This window comes from Vombatus ursinus, unplaced genomic scaffold, assembly GCF_900497805.2.
Source record: "Vombatus ursinus unplaced genomic scaffold, bare-nosed wombat genome assembly UNPS02014807.1, whole genome shotgun sequence".
NCBI lineage: Eukaryota > Metazoa > Chordata > Mammalia > Diprotodontia > Vombatidae > Vombatus > Vombatus ursinus.
In genome coordinates this window covers 1,583,522-1,596,608 of record NW_020954585.1, presented here as the reverse complement: position 1 = coordinate 1,596,608, position 13,087 = coordinate 1,583,522, and the positions used below count along the sequence as shown (strand labels likewise).

At 37.8% G+C, this 13,087-nt stretch overlaps 1 protein-coding gene across 2 annotated transcripts in view; it reads right to left on the bottom strand.

Moving 5' to 3' along the window:
- The window catches only part of LOC114052260 (cAMP-dependent protein kinase type I-beta regulatory subunit), a 247,615-nt gene that overhangs the window by 44,451 nt on the left and 190,077 nt on the right, over positions 1-13,087 (bottom strand). For both annotated transcript variants that reach the window (XM_027874785.1, XM_027874786.1), the window contains 2 exons: positions 5,383-5,443; positions 822-943 (listed from right to left, as the gene is read on the bottom strand). In XM_027874785.1, the coding sequence (XP_027730586.1) occupies positions 822-943; positions 5,383-5,443 (183 nt within the window). The remainder of the gene's footprint in view (positions 1-821; positions 944-5,382; positions 5,444-13,087) is intronic.

The window sequence follows — 13,087 nt, the reverse complement described above, 5'->3', positions numbered from 1 at the left end:
GAGGCAGCTATGTGGTGCAGTGGACAGAGTTAGGAAATCTCCTCTTCCAGAGTTCAAATCTGCCCTCAGACCCTTACAAGCTGTGTGACTTAAGTAAGTCACTTAACCCTGTTTGCATCAGTTTCCTCATCTGGAAAATGTTATTTGATCAGGTGATCATTATTACACCTTTTATTTCTAGATCCTATAAGTTGCCATTTTCAAAGTTTTGTGGGTAGAGAGGATATAGGCTCAGACCCATGATTTCATTGGAACAGGGAGCTCTCAGGGAAGAAACACTTTATCAGCACAAATCATCACTGCTATGCATCCTATAGGCTTACAGGAGTGCCTTGGAATAACAAGAGGTTAGACGACTTGCTCAAAAACACATGGTCAATGGCAGGACTTGAATGTAGGTGTTTCTGACTTGAAGCTGGCTCTCTAACCACTATCCAATCTCCCTTTGTTTTTCATTTTCACCCAAGATACTTCAGTTTGCCCAAGAATTAAAGACATTTCTCCATATACGCATCATTATGTCCAGTTCTGTATCATTTTGATTTTTGGAGGGAGAAACTAGGGTTAGGTGACTTGCCCAGGATCACATGGCTAGTAAGTTTCTGAGGCCACATTTGAATTCAGGTCCTCCTGACTCCAGGGCCACTGCTCTATCCACTGTGTCACCTAGCTGCCTCTTCATTTTGATTTGAATCTATCCATAACTGTCCATTCTCCCTTCCACATCAGGTCCACGGGAAGAATATATAACAAGATTTGTTTCATCATTATATTGCTTGTAAGAACACCACCTAAATGCAACCATCGAGCACAGGACTCACCTCGGTAATGATGAAAAAGTCATCCCCTGGTTGTCCCTGAACCACAATTTTTTCTCCATCTTCAAACTGGACAGGTTCCAATGCATCAGCCACTGTCAGTCGTTCCCACTTATCCAGTGATTCTGAAGATTTAGAGACAATAAAACTTTCATGATGGAAATGTCTGATTTGTTATGGAATTCAGTCACTAGGGATAATGGCAAAATGCTTCTTTTATAACTTTTAGCAGTTGCAAAACTCAAAGGCAGGCTTTTTTTCCCTGCCTTTTTTTTCTCAGAACATTCTCGGAAAACATGAAGAACGTTAGCTCTGCAATGATTAATCTTTGCAGGGAGGAAAAAATGAATAAAAGACAAGGACGCAAAAGTCAAAAAAAGTGAATTTTCCAATTCTTTTGTACTTTTAAGGCCCAGATATTTTTAAATTAACTTGGATGCTTGAAGCAAAGGATTAGAACTTAGTCATTAGCACGTAGATATGGTTTAAAAGTAGCAACTATTTTCAAGAATGAAATTAATATAGATATTAAAAATGAAGATGGAGTCTGTGGAACAGCAAGTCTGTTTAGAAAATGTTACTTTCCTTATCTTCAAAAGAAAAGATCAGCATAAACATTTACATGCAATGAAATTACATCCAAGTACTGTAGCTGCTGAATTCATTTGATTCTACTATTGAAGCAACTATCCATTAAGAAATATCACTAACCATCACAGAATATGTAACTTTATTTCTGTAACAGTGTATATAAATGCATATACTACTTTGAGTGTAAAAATTCCCTCCACCAATTGAGATGGACAACTCATCTGTAACTTATAATCTTAGAGAGTTAGGTTTAAGTGACTTGCCTGCAAGTTATACAACTAATACGTGCTAGACGTAGATTTTGAACCCAGACCTTCCTGAATTCAAGGTTGTCCCTTTATGTACTGTTGCCCAGGCTGCTTTTCTGAATACTATCTATACTTTATAACCCTTTAAGGTCAAAACAATTGTTGTGCTAATTTTAATCTTCCAGCAATACTTTTAAAAATTCAGGATTACTTCTCCCCCTTCTCAACAAGCTACCTCTCCCTGAAGTCCCTCCTCCTCCACCATCATCCCTACCCCCATCCCACCTCCATGGAATAAACACAATCTTCTCTTTTATAAGAAAAGAATAAATGCTTGATTAATCATCCAGTTTCCCTTTGGGGGCAAAGAAATTTTTATTCAACTCTGGCCTGTACTTATCTGATGTTACTTATTTAGGGCAGCTGCTAAAAATAAAAGGTAAAGCAATGTATTTAGAATTGGGTTAATGGGAGAATCTCTTCTTGCAATATTGAGAGCTGGTAAAGAGCTTTCAAAAACCATACCATGGTGCATACAAGGAAAAGATGAACAGCTGGTTTCTATTCAAGAACCTAAACAATTTTGTAGTTGTTGTGCAAATGAGCAATGTCGTTTCAATCAAGATTATTTTTTTTAAATGGGGGGAGGGGGAAGCTACTTAACCGATTTGTTTCTGTTGTACAAACAGTACTCAGTAATTCTGAATGCTGAAGTACTCAATCATTCCCATATTATGCAAGAACACCTTGAGAAAGATGTTCATTCAAAAGACACTTGAATTATTTAATTGCAAACAACAGTCTGTGTTTTTGGGGAAAAGACTTAAGAGAAAATGAACAAATCTGGTATTTTGGTGCAAAAATGTCTTATTTACCCTTAAAATTAAATAGCCCTTTCTATGTTTGTAAAGAACCAAGTAGCTTCACAGTTGTAATGTTTATTTTTCAATGTCAGAAGTAACAGGTCTCAATTGCCATGGAAAAGTCAGGTAGAAAACAAATGTGGAACCAGAGAGCTTTATCATTTCCCAAATAAATCTTTGTATCACAGAGTTGGCGTGATGAAATTACAGGGAGAGGGTCTCATCAAATTTATTCACCTGAATTTCTTAAATGTCAAATGAATCTGAAGCCATTCTTTAAACGCAGAGCTGTCAGGTGGGGTATTTTTTGCATTTTCAACTAAATTCAGAAGAACACCTCCAAATAACCAGTGTCCTAAAGACTGACAATCTACTATATTTAGGAATCTCAGCACTAGAACACAGCCAACAATCTTAGGCTGAAGAAAATTCAGTTTTTAATGAATGTTTTTTTTAAAAAAATGCATTTTCAACATTTCAGTAATGAGGTGACACATAATAAAGACAGGTGCAGCTTAGTTTATGAAAGTTCCTTGGCATAATTTGGCCTAAATTGGCATTCTGAGTTTTGAAGGCAAGTCAAGTTCAAATTTAAAGGAAGCCAAGGGGAAGGGGAGGGGAAAAGCACTTATATTTGACTTGAAACTAAGCATTGCTAAATTATTAATTTAATATGAAATTCGGCACATTCACAATTCATGTTAATTGCTGATTTCCCAAAGAGGGACAGCCAGAAGTTCAATTACTTTTCCAGGCTCCTTCTCTTCTTGGGGAAAGGGATTAATCTTTGCAACAACAACAACAAAAAAGCAAATTTTTTTTTCATGAATGTGCTACCAAAACTTTCAAAGCAAAATGTATAAAATTAAGCATTTTAGAGTAGACCTTGAGCATATAGTCTGAGGGGGAGATTTGCCAACTGAAATATGATCAGAATGCTCCCTACATAGGAGAGCCTTTCCTTCCATTGTCCAACACCATCCACTTAATGGTCGGCTTTTGTTCTCTCAAAGGTGATTGATCAAGGAAGGATTAGGAGCTTGTTGTTTTTTCTACTAAAGGTCATCAGGGACATGTCCATATTTCGCGACTATCACATTAATCAAAGAAAAAACAAAATCCCAAGACATGAAGTTGAACAGATGTTTTAAGAATGACTGACAGGAGTATAAAAGCTAAAAGACTTTAAAAAGGAATAAAAGAGTGGGGGGTTCTGCCCATTTGGGACTTGAGCGTTCCCTAGTTTATTGCACAATTACTCGGAGAGGGTACACTAGGCAGCTGGCACAGAGGAAAGGGTCTTGGGCCTTGGAGTCAAGAGCGCCTGGTCAAATCCCAGCACTGTGCTCTTAAGTCACTTAACTCATCTGGGCCACAGTTTCCTCCTTTGTAAAATGAAGGGGTTGGAGTAGATGACTTCTAAGGTCCCTTCCAGCCCTATATCTACCACCCTCAAATCTTCTGTCCTAGAAGGAGGCTCTCTCATTTCACTTGGAAGAACCTAGGAAGTGGAAAACAGTATTTTCTAATTGCTACATTTAGCCACCTTTCTAAAAGCCTTCTACTGCAAAGCAATTTGCTGTGACAAAGGCTCAGTTAGTCAAGATGGAAAAATTTATGGTTAAAGTAAGAGGAAAAATTCACTTTTGGTCTAAGGAACTATCTTAAAAGTAGATAGGACATTGGAAAGACAATAGAGACAAGGAAATGGATTGGCTGTACAAAACATGTTTATTGCAGAAATGCAGGATCAATATGGTAGGCTGGGTTTCCAATTTGCATGGATTTTTACTTAGAATTTTAAAATTGGAAGCCTTTTTGCAGATCATCTAGACACCAGTGGGGCCAAACTCAAATTGAAAGAAACTGAAATACATTGATTTAGAAAACCACAAATTATCTATGGTGTATTTTTTTATTTATTTTTTTAAACATTTCCCATTTATATTTTAATCTGGTTCTAGATTTATCTGGCCTCTTGTGAGTTTGATATTTCTGATTTAGTCAGCAATAACCTACTCACATTTAGAGTGTGGCTTCATTCTCCCGGACAAACTCTCATAACCAAAAAATTTTGACACCTCTGGAGATAAAATGGATACATAGGAAGGTGTCAACTACGTTAGGTCATTAATGTTAGCATACTTAAGTATACTTAGCTAACACTGTAATTACTGGATAACACTATATAGAAAGGATCATAGAATCACAGATGTTAGGGGCCTGAGAAGTCATCTAGTCCAGTTTTACAATTAAGGAAACTGAGGCCCAGAGGATATGTGACTTTCCAAGGTCACATAGGTAGTAAGTGGCAGAGAAAGGATTTGAACGTACACCCTCTGACTGTCCATCCAGTGATCTTTCCACTAAGTCACAGGAAAGAAAGAAATGATGGGGGCCAGTTAGGTTGCGCAGTGGATAGAGCACTGGCCCTGGATTCAGGAGAACCTGAGTTCAAATCCGGCCTCGGACACATAACACTTACTAGCTGTATGACCCTGGGCAAGTCACTTAACCCTATTGCCTAACCAAAACAAAACAAAACAAAACAAAACAAAAACAAAGAAAGAAATGATGGATATGAGAGTGCAAATCGAGAACAATGAAAACAATTGAAAAACTATCAGAGAAAATCAGAAACTATTGGGGGTAAAATCCTGTGCCATTTGCAAAACAAAAAGTAAATTACTTTCAAATTATGACACCCAGACCCATAATCAAATAATCTTCTGAAATTTCTTTTCAGACAGAATCAAGTGAACAAAATGGCAGCCAGATAGATGATACAAGCAGTGATTTAGGTCATCTAATAACTCAAGTGATCATGCATGACAGAGACAGGAATAAAAAAAGGCAACTGACCCAAGATGGAGACTTTGCTCAGGAATTCCTCATACATCTTCCGTTTTCGTAGAGTGCTGCCCTGTTTAGTAGAAAGGGAAACACAGATATCTAAGGAGATAGGGCATAGTATCTAATATTTTGTAACTTATTAAAACAATGTTTTGATTTTTTGCTCTATAGCATAGACAGTAAAAGCAGCCCAGGGCTCAATTATCCCCTGATCATATTATGATTCATTATTTTAAATGAATTTTAAGCACTGCTTAAAAGAGCATCAAAAATTTTAAAGTACAGAGTTAAGTATAATTTGCTATGTAGAACACAAGTTCCTTCAGGATAAGGGCTATTTCATTTTTGCTTTTGAAACCCCAGCATCTAGCAAGCATTTAATTAATTTTTATTGAATTAGTCTGGTTTTGTTAAAATTTTAAAAGCATTATCATTCCAAAAATGAAGACAATGAAGGCAAAATATTTTGGTGTACAAATCAGGAATTTGGGTACCAGGCTCCATTCTACCAGTAATTGTGACTTTGGACAATCCTTTATCATAGTTTTTCATTCTATAAAAAAATTCTCTTCTATAAAAAGAACTAAGGACTAGCACCTCCAAAGTCATGAAATATTGTTGATTATATGACATAGCCTCATATCAGTAGTACTCATTTTAACATGAGGATTCTTTTTTAACATCAAGAAAATTTTACCAACCTTCCCATGATTGCAGTTTATTGCAAGTATCTATTATTTGAGAAAATATCGAAGGATAAATTTGACTCTGAATTCAAGAATGCTTTTAAAGGAATTTGTATTTTCCCTAATTATAATAGCATCCACATACATTTTAAAATTAGTCATACATATATGCGTGAGACGTATTATTTATTCAGTCTGCAGAAGGTGTGTTTCCTTATTTATTATCTGGAGTCACACTGCATATTTTGTTAGAGCTAAATAAAGATCAAAATAACGAAATGACAATGTTTAGTTTACATATGGATTTGAGGACCCTTAGCAGTAACTCAGCCTATACTGGCAACAATTCAACTACCTTACATAAATAGTATTTTCTTACATAAAAGTGCTCCTTTAGTCTTTTTTGATCCCCTCAGCTGCTAGTGCCCCATTCCCTAAATTACCTCATTTATTTTGTGTTCATTCTATATATGATTATATATGTGCACCTTGTCTTTCCTGATAGAATCTAAGCTCTTTGAAAGCAAGGAACATTTCATTTCTGTCTTTGTATCCCCAGTGCCTGTCACACAATAGACATTTAATAAATGCTTATTGATGGACTTACTGATAAAGGAAAGAGGTTCTCAAATTTCTCTCTCCTGCCCCAGTCTCTCTGTTAACCTCCAATCTCACATCTCCAACTTCATTTCAGATATCTTGAATCGGATGTCCAGTAGACATCTTAAACTCAATATGTCCAAAATAGAACTCATTATCTTTCCCCCTATACCCTACGATCTCCTACCTTCCCTATTACCATAGAAGGCAATGCCATCCCTCAGGCTCACAACCTAGAAGTTGTCCTGGATTCCTCACCATCTCTTACCCCCTATATCCAAGCTGTTGCCAAGGCCTGCAGATTTCACCTTTACAACATCTTTCAAATATGTCCCTTTCTCTCCTCAGTCACTGGCACCACTCTAGTTCAGGCCCTCATCATCTCATGCCTTGATTATACAAATACCCTGCTGGTGGGTCTACGTGCCTCATGTTTCTCCTCACTCCAATCCATCCTCCATTCAGCCACCAAAGTGATTTTCCTAAAGCACAGGCACAACTATGTCATCCCTACTCAATAAACTCCAATGGCTCCCTATTTCCTCCAGGATCAAATACAAAATCCTATTTTGACATTCAAAGCCTTTCATGACCTTGTCTCCTTTGCCTTGCCAGTCTTCTTACACCTTACTCCCCGCCACAGACTCTTCCACCCAGTAACAATGGCATCTGAGTTGTCTTACAAACAAGACACTCCCATCTCTTGGCTCTGGGAATTTTCTCTGGCTGACTCCCATGGCTAGAGTACTCTCCCTTCTCATCTCTACCTACTGTTTCCTAGGATCCCTTTAAATCCCAACCAAAATTCCATCTTCTACAGGAAGCCCTTCTCAACTCCCCTTAATTCAATGCCTTCCCTCTCTTATTTACTTCCCATTTATCCTGAATAGAGCTTGTCTGTACAAGTTATCTCTTATACATCATGACTTTCCCCATTGCAGTTTCGATATATCACTGGTCAGCATAAGAAATTAAATGAGAATTTTTGGGGAGTTTTGTGGAAGCTGCATATACCATCGAAGGCCAGCAGATGACACAGAAAAAATTGAGAAAGTAAGAAACGCATAAAATATAGGCACAGTATTGTATAACATCAACATATTTTATCTTTAATACAATAAACACACCCAATTTCTTTTTTAAAGTTAAAATAAGTAAAAAGTTAAAGTTTCATTTTTTAATTTCTTTTTCATACAGTATTTCTACTTAACATTGACCTGCATACAGCCTATGACCAAATATTTAACCCAAATTTTACAATAAGGCACTGTAAACACCCCATAAAAGAAAAAGAAAAAAATTCTGACTTCTTTGACATAAAGGGAGGAACACAAATTTTTACGTGGATTTTCCAGATCTCGGAGGCACTGCACTTCTAACCCCCACAATGTGGAAGGGATAACTGTACACATCTGTAAGCTTGTCTCCTCCATTAGATTGTGAACTGCATTAATATTTAGACAAAGGAGAGGTCATGGGAGTAATCAGAGAAGGCTGCCCGGAGGAGGTGAGATTTGAATTCAGTCTTGAAGGATGGACAGGCTTCAGATAAGTAAAAAGAAGAAAAAGCTTCTAGGTAAGGGAAGCTTTGAACTCCCTTCAAAACTTTTCAAGAATTTTTTAACCTTAATTATATGCAGAATATATTAGGAAAATACGTGACCCCCAAAGGAGACCAAAAACCACCACAAAAATTCTTGTTACTCTTACGTTATATTCACTTACGGGTTTAGATTTACAAAGTAGGAATTCATGTCCTCTTCCATATTATGAATTTTCTTAGAATATGCTGCCATTAGGCAAATGGTAGTTTGTAGTTAGTCTTACAATTTCCAGCTCTAAATTTCTCATAGAATTAATTGGGAAAAAAGACTAAGCAAAATTTCCTACTTAATTAGGCTTTTTAGTGATATTGGTTAATGATTCCATAGACCTCATTAATAATCAAAGATTTCCTTTAAAAAGTCTTGCTCTAGTTATGTGGTTTTTAAAATTTTTTTAAAATAAACTCCCTGTTACAATTTGGTATCTTTCTCATTAATCCTTAACTATTCTCAAACATTATCTACTCTGACTCTTGATTTTCCTAGCCTTGAATGTAATGAATTCACCCGGAATATCCCTTACAGTTCCCTCAGTACCTCCTCTGAGACTTCAGGACAATTCGGCCCCAGAAATCTCTGTGTCTTTCCCTGGCAGTCATACCTTCTCTGAGGGAGGCAGAGTGAAAAAGTGAATAGAGTTCTACTTTGAGTTTAAAATCCTGTGTGACTTTGTACAAGCCTCTACTTTATCTCATTTGATCCTCATTAACACTCTGCCAGTACTATTATTATCCTCACTTTACAGATGAGGAAACTGAGGCTGAGAGGTCTAGATGACTTGCCCAAAGTCACACAGCTAGTGCCTTCCAGATGTCAGAATTCACACTCAAGCCTTTATGATCCAAGTCTGAAACACTTACCTTACAGAGTTGTGAGAGCAAAGAGAAAGGCTACAAAGTGATAAAAACCTAAATGCTAAATTACTGTCAACTATTATTATGATTCTTTCCATTATAGCCACTAGTGGTCTGTTTACCTAATTTGCCAATTAACAAATGACTTTACTATTTCCTGTGGATCCTCTGCTTTTACCTTTTTGTACTTCTCTATTCATTTTGATGTTGTTGAGTCATTTTAGTTGTGTCTGACTCTTTCTGACCCCATTTGGGGTTTTCTTGGCAAAGATTCTGGAGTGGTTTGCCATTTCCTTCTCCAGCTCATTTTACAGATAGGGAAACTGAGGGAAACAGGGTTAAGTGACTTGCCCAGGGTCACACAGCTAGTAAGTGTCTGAGGTCATATTTGAACTCACGAGTCTTCCTGATTCCAAGTCCAGTGCTCTCTCCACTGTGCTGCTTAACTGCCCTTTTCTATCCAGAGTAAAAGAGAAAAAAGTCACAGCCACACATTTCAGTCTCCTCGCTAGAGCCATGATCCTTCCTCCAATCAGGAAGCTAAACCCTTTTTCATTACACACACACACACACCCCCTCACTCTTTTTTAAGGGAAGTTTCAGCAAATTTGTCCTGCTATTTCATTTCACACAGTATCCAGCTAAGCTATTGATTAGATTTATGGTCTGTTGTTTCCATAGCAACCATCACACCCAAGATGAGTTATAAAACATCTTTCTGAAAGACCTTGAAGTTATAAAACCTAATTCTTTCCACAGAATAAGATTCTACATTCCAACCCTTTTTTATTTTCTGGCTCCTTATCTTCTTCTGGACCCTTTGTGGTTGTTCACTCATTTCAGTCATGACTAATACTTTGTGACCCCATTTGGGGTTTTCTTGGTCAAGATACTGAAGTATTTTCTTCTCTAGCTTTTTTTTACAGATGAGGAAACTGAGGCAAACAGGGTTAAGTGACGTGCCCAGGGTCACACAGTTAGTAAGTGTCTGAAGCTAAATTTGAACTCAAGTCTTCCTGATTCTAGGCCCAGTGCTTGATCTACTGCAACACCTACCTTCCTGAGTTCATTAATTTTTTTCTCTTAAAAGCAATCTTTCTTTCCTCCTTTCTCTTTCTCTCATTCTTTTCTTCTTTCTCTCTCCTTCCTTTCTTCCTTGCCTCCTTTCTTCTTGCCTTCTTTTCCTCCTTCCATTCTTCCTCTTTCTTTTCTTCTTTCTTTCTCTTGCCTTCTTTCTTCCTGTCTTCATTCTTCCTTTCTTTCCTCTCTTCTTTCTTTCTTCACCAATCATCCGAGGCTCCTATGTTCATAATTTTGGGGTTCTCCTAACTCATCCTTCTCCTTCAACTCTCATACACTATTAATTCTACTTCCTGCACCATCTCTTGCATCTTTCCTTTTTCCTCTATTCTCACTGTTACCACCCTAGCACAGACTCTCATCATCATTCAACTGAGCTCTAGTGCAATATACTCTTTGTAGGCCTCCCCATCTCTACTATCTCCCCACCTCTAACTCCACCTTCCTATCACTGCCAAAATATTCTTCATTATTCATAAATCTCATCATGTAGACACTCCTCTGCTCAAAAATATTCAGTGTCAAAGATTTATGATGAAAAATGCTATCTCCCTCCAGATAGAGAACAGATAAATTTTCAGTATAGATTGAAGCATATTTTTTTCTTTAATTTTCTTCCTTCTTTTTTCTCAACATGGTTAAGGTGCAAAGATGTTTTACATAACTTCTTATATATAATGAGGATCATATTTTTTTGCCTTCTCAATGAGTAGAGGATGGAGGGAAGGAATTTGGAACTGAAAATAAAATTAAAAAAAATTCAATGGCTACTGATTACCTACCAAATAAAGTTCACCCTTCTCTGTCTGGCATTCAAGGCCTTCGGCAATATTGCACCATCATACTTTTCCAGTATTATCTTACATTTCTCCATCTATACACACTATGCTTCAGCTAGATTGGACAATTATCTGTTCCCTCACCATGTGATGTATCCTCAGGCCTCTGGTGCTTTTGCTCAGGCTGATCCTTCTACTTGAACATGCTCCTTCCCCATCCTTTAAAGCCCAATGAAAATATTACTTCCTCCAGGAAGCCTTCCTTGATCTTTGCTTTCCCCTCCTCATTCAGATCTTACAAAGCACTTTGTTTTATACCTGTAATATATTTACCATCATTATATTGTTAGCTTCTTGAGGGCAGGGACAGTCTTTTACCTTTTTTTGTATCCCCATTGCTAAGCACATGGCCTGGCCCTAAGCAGATGCTTACTAAATGTTAGTTAACTATTACCACTATCGCATATTATAGCTATATGCACTGAAGTCTATACCTAGATTAGAGTGTAAACTCCACAAAGGCAGGTATTGTGTCTAATCTAAACATCTTATCTAAACATATCTCCTCTCTTCTCACCTAGCACAGGTACTCATTAAATATCTGTTGTCATTAAATGAGATTTGGAGTTAAGAAGTCCTCAGACACATACTGGCTGTCAGCCTGTCAGCTGACCCTTTGGTGCCATAGCCAGCTCTAAACCTCTAAGTTGCAGCAAAGGTACCTGCATTGGTAAATGAAGTTACCTCACCTAGCAGTTCTGTATACCAATGAAATCATAGGTCTACTCCCTATTCTCTTAAGTTCTGTTTAAATGTGTCTTAATGTTCTGTTATATCAGTTTCCTTATCTGTAACATGACAGGGTTGGATCTGATGACTTCTGAGGTCCCTTTAGGTATCCTGTGATTCTATAATCTTGATTTTTTTTAAATCATTATTAAATAGCCTATGAAATTATACCAGTAGTCCTTTTGGAAGATGGAGGAGAAGGCTCCCCTAGTTCTGCTGAGGCGTAAGAGCAGATGAGCCACATGAAAGCAGCATGTCAAACACTCTGAGGGATGGGAACTACAAGCCACGTCTCCCTGAGTTTGACTAGCTGTTTCTAGAAGGGGGGAAAGTGTGTTTGGTACAAAACTCCCTTTGTTCTGTTCTTCCCAGCGAGGGAATGCTAATGGGTGTGGAGAGGATAAAGTAAGGAGGAGAAACCAAAGGCAGAAAGGGAAAAAAAGGTCTGAGAGACTAATGCCACGGGTTTCTTGTGGGGGATTTTAAATGCCTGTCCCTAGAAAACTATGACAAAAATTTAAAAAGAAATAAAGTAGAGAATGGAATGACTGAGCACCCAGAAAGCAATAACTCACACGGGGGCAAAATGCAAGATTTTTACATAGTTATTTGCTCTGGTATTCCTAGTAGTATCACTGACCTTTCTCTAGCTCTACATTATACATAAGCAAATCAAATACTTCCCGATTCCACCTACCGTATCTTTTCATCTTCCAGTTCTTCAGCCCCACCCAAGCTCCAGTATCAATCTTTCTTCAGTTCTTTCCTCACTTGCTCATATCTTGGTTTACTCAGGCATTTATGTTCAACAGAACGGGCCATAAAGATTTACCTCCAAAATATTAGATATTTCCATCCTTTTTTTTTTTTTTTTGAGAGGCAATTGGGATTAAGTGACTTGCCCAGGGTCACACAGCTAGTTAAGTGTCAAGTGTCTGCTCTGAGGACAGATTTGAACTCAGGTCCTCCTGATTCCAGGGCCGGTGCTCTATCCACTGCACCACCTAGCTGCCCCATATTTCTATCCTTTTCCAGGATCTTGGAAAAAGCCCTGGATTCAAGTCCAGAAGCCTGGGTTCTGGGCCTGGTTCTACCAGTAAGTAGTTTTGTGACCTTGGACAAATCACTTTCCTCGTCTGGGTCCAGTGAAATGAGAGGGTTGGGCCAAGATAATATCTAAGGTCCTATCCAGCTTGGACATTCTATAATCTTTCCTCTTTTTAACTTCCCCAATCTTCCTGTGGCTTGCTTCTCTTTTCAGTGCCAATATTTCTACCTCCTTTGGAAGAATCATTACTCTCCTTCCTGTGAAGAATAAGGAG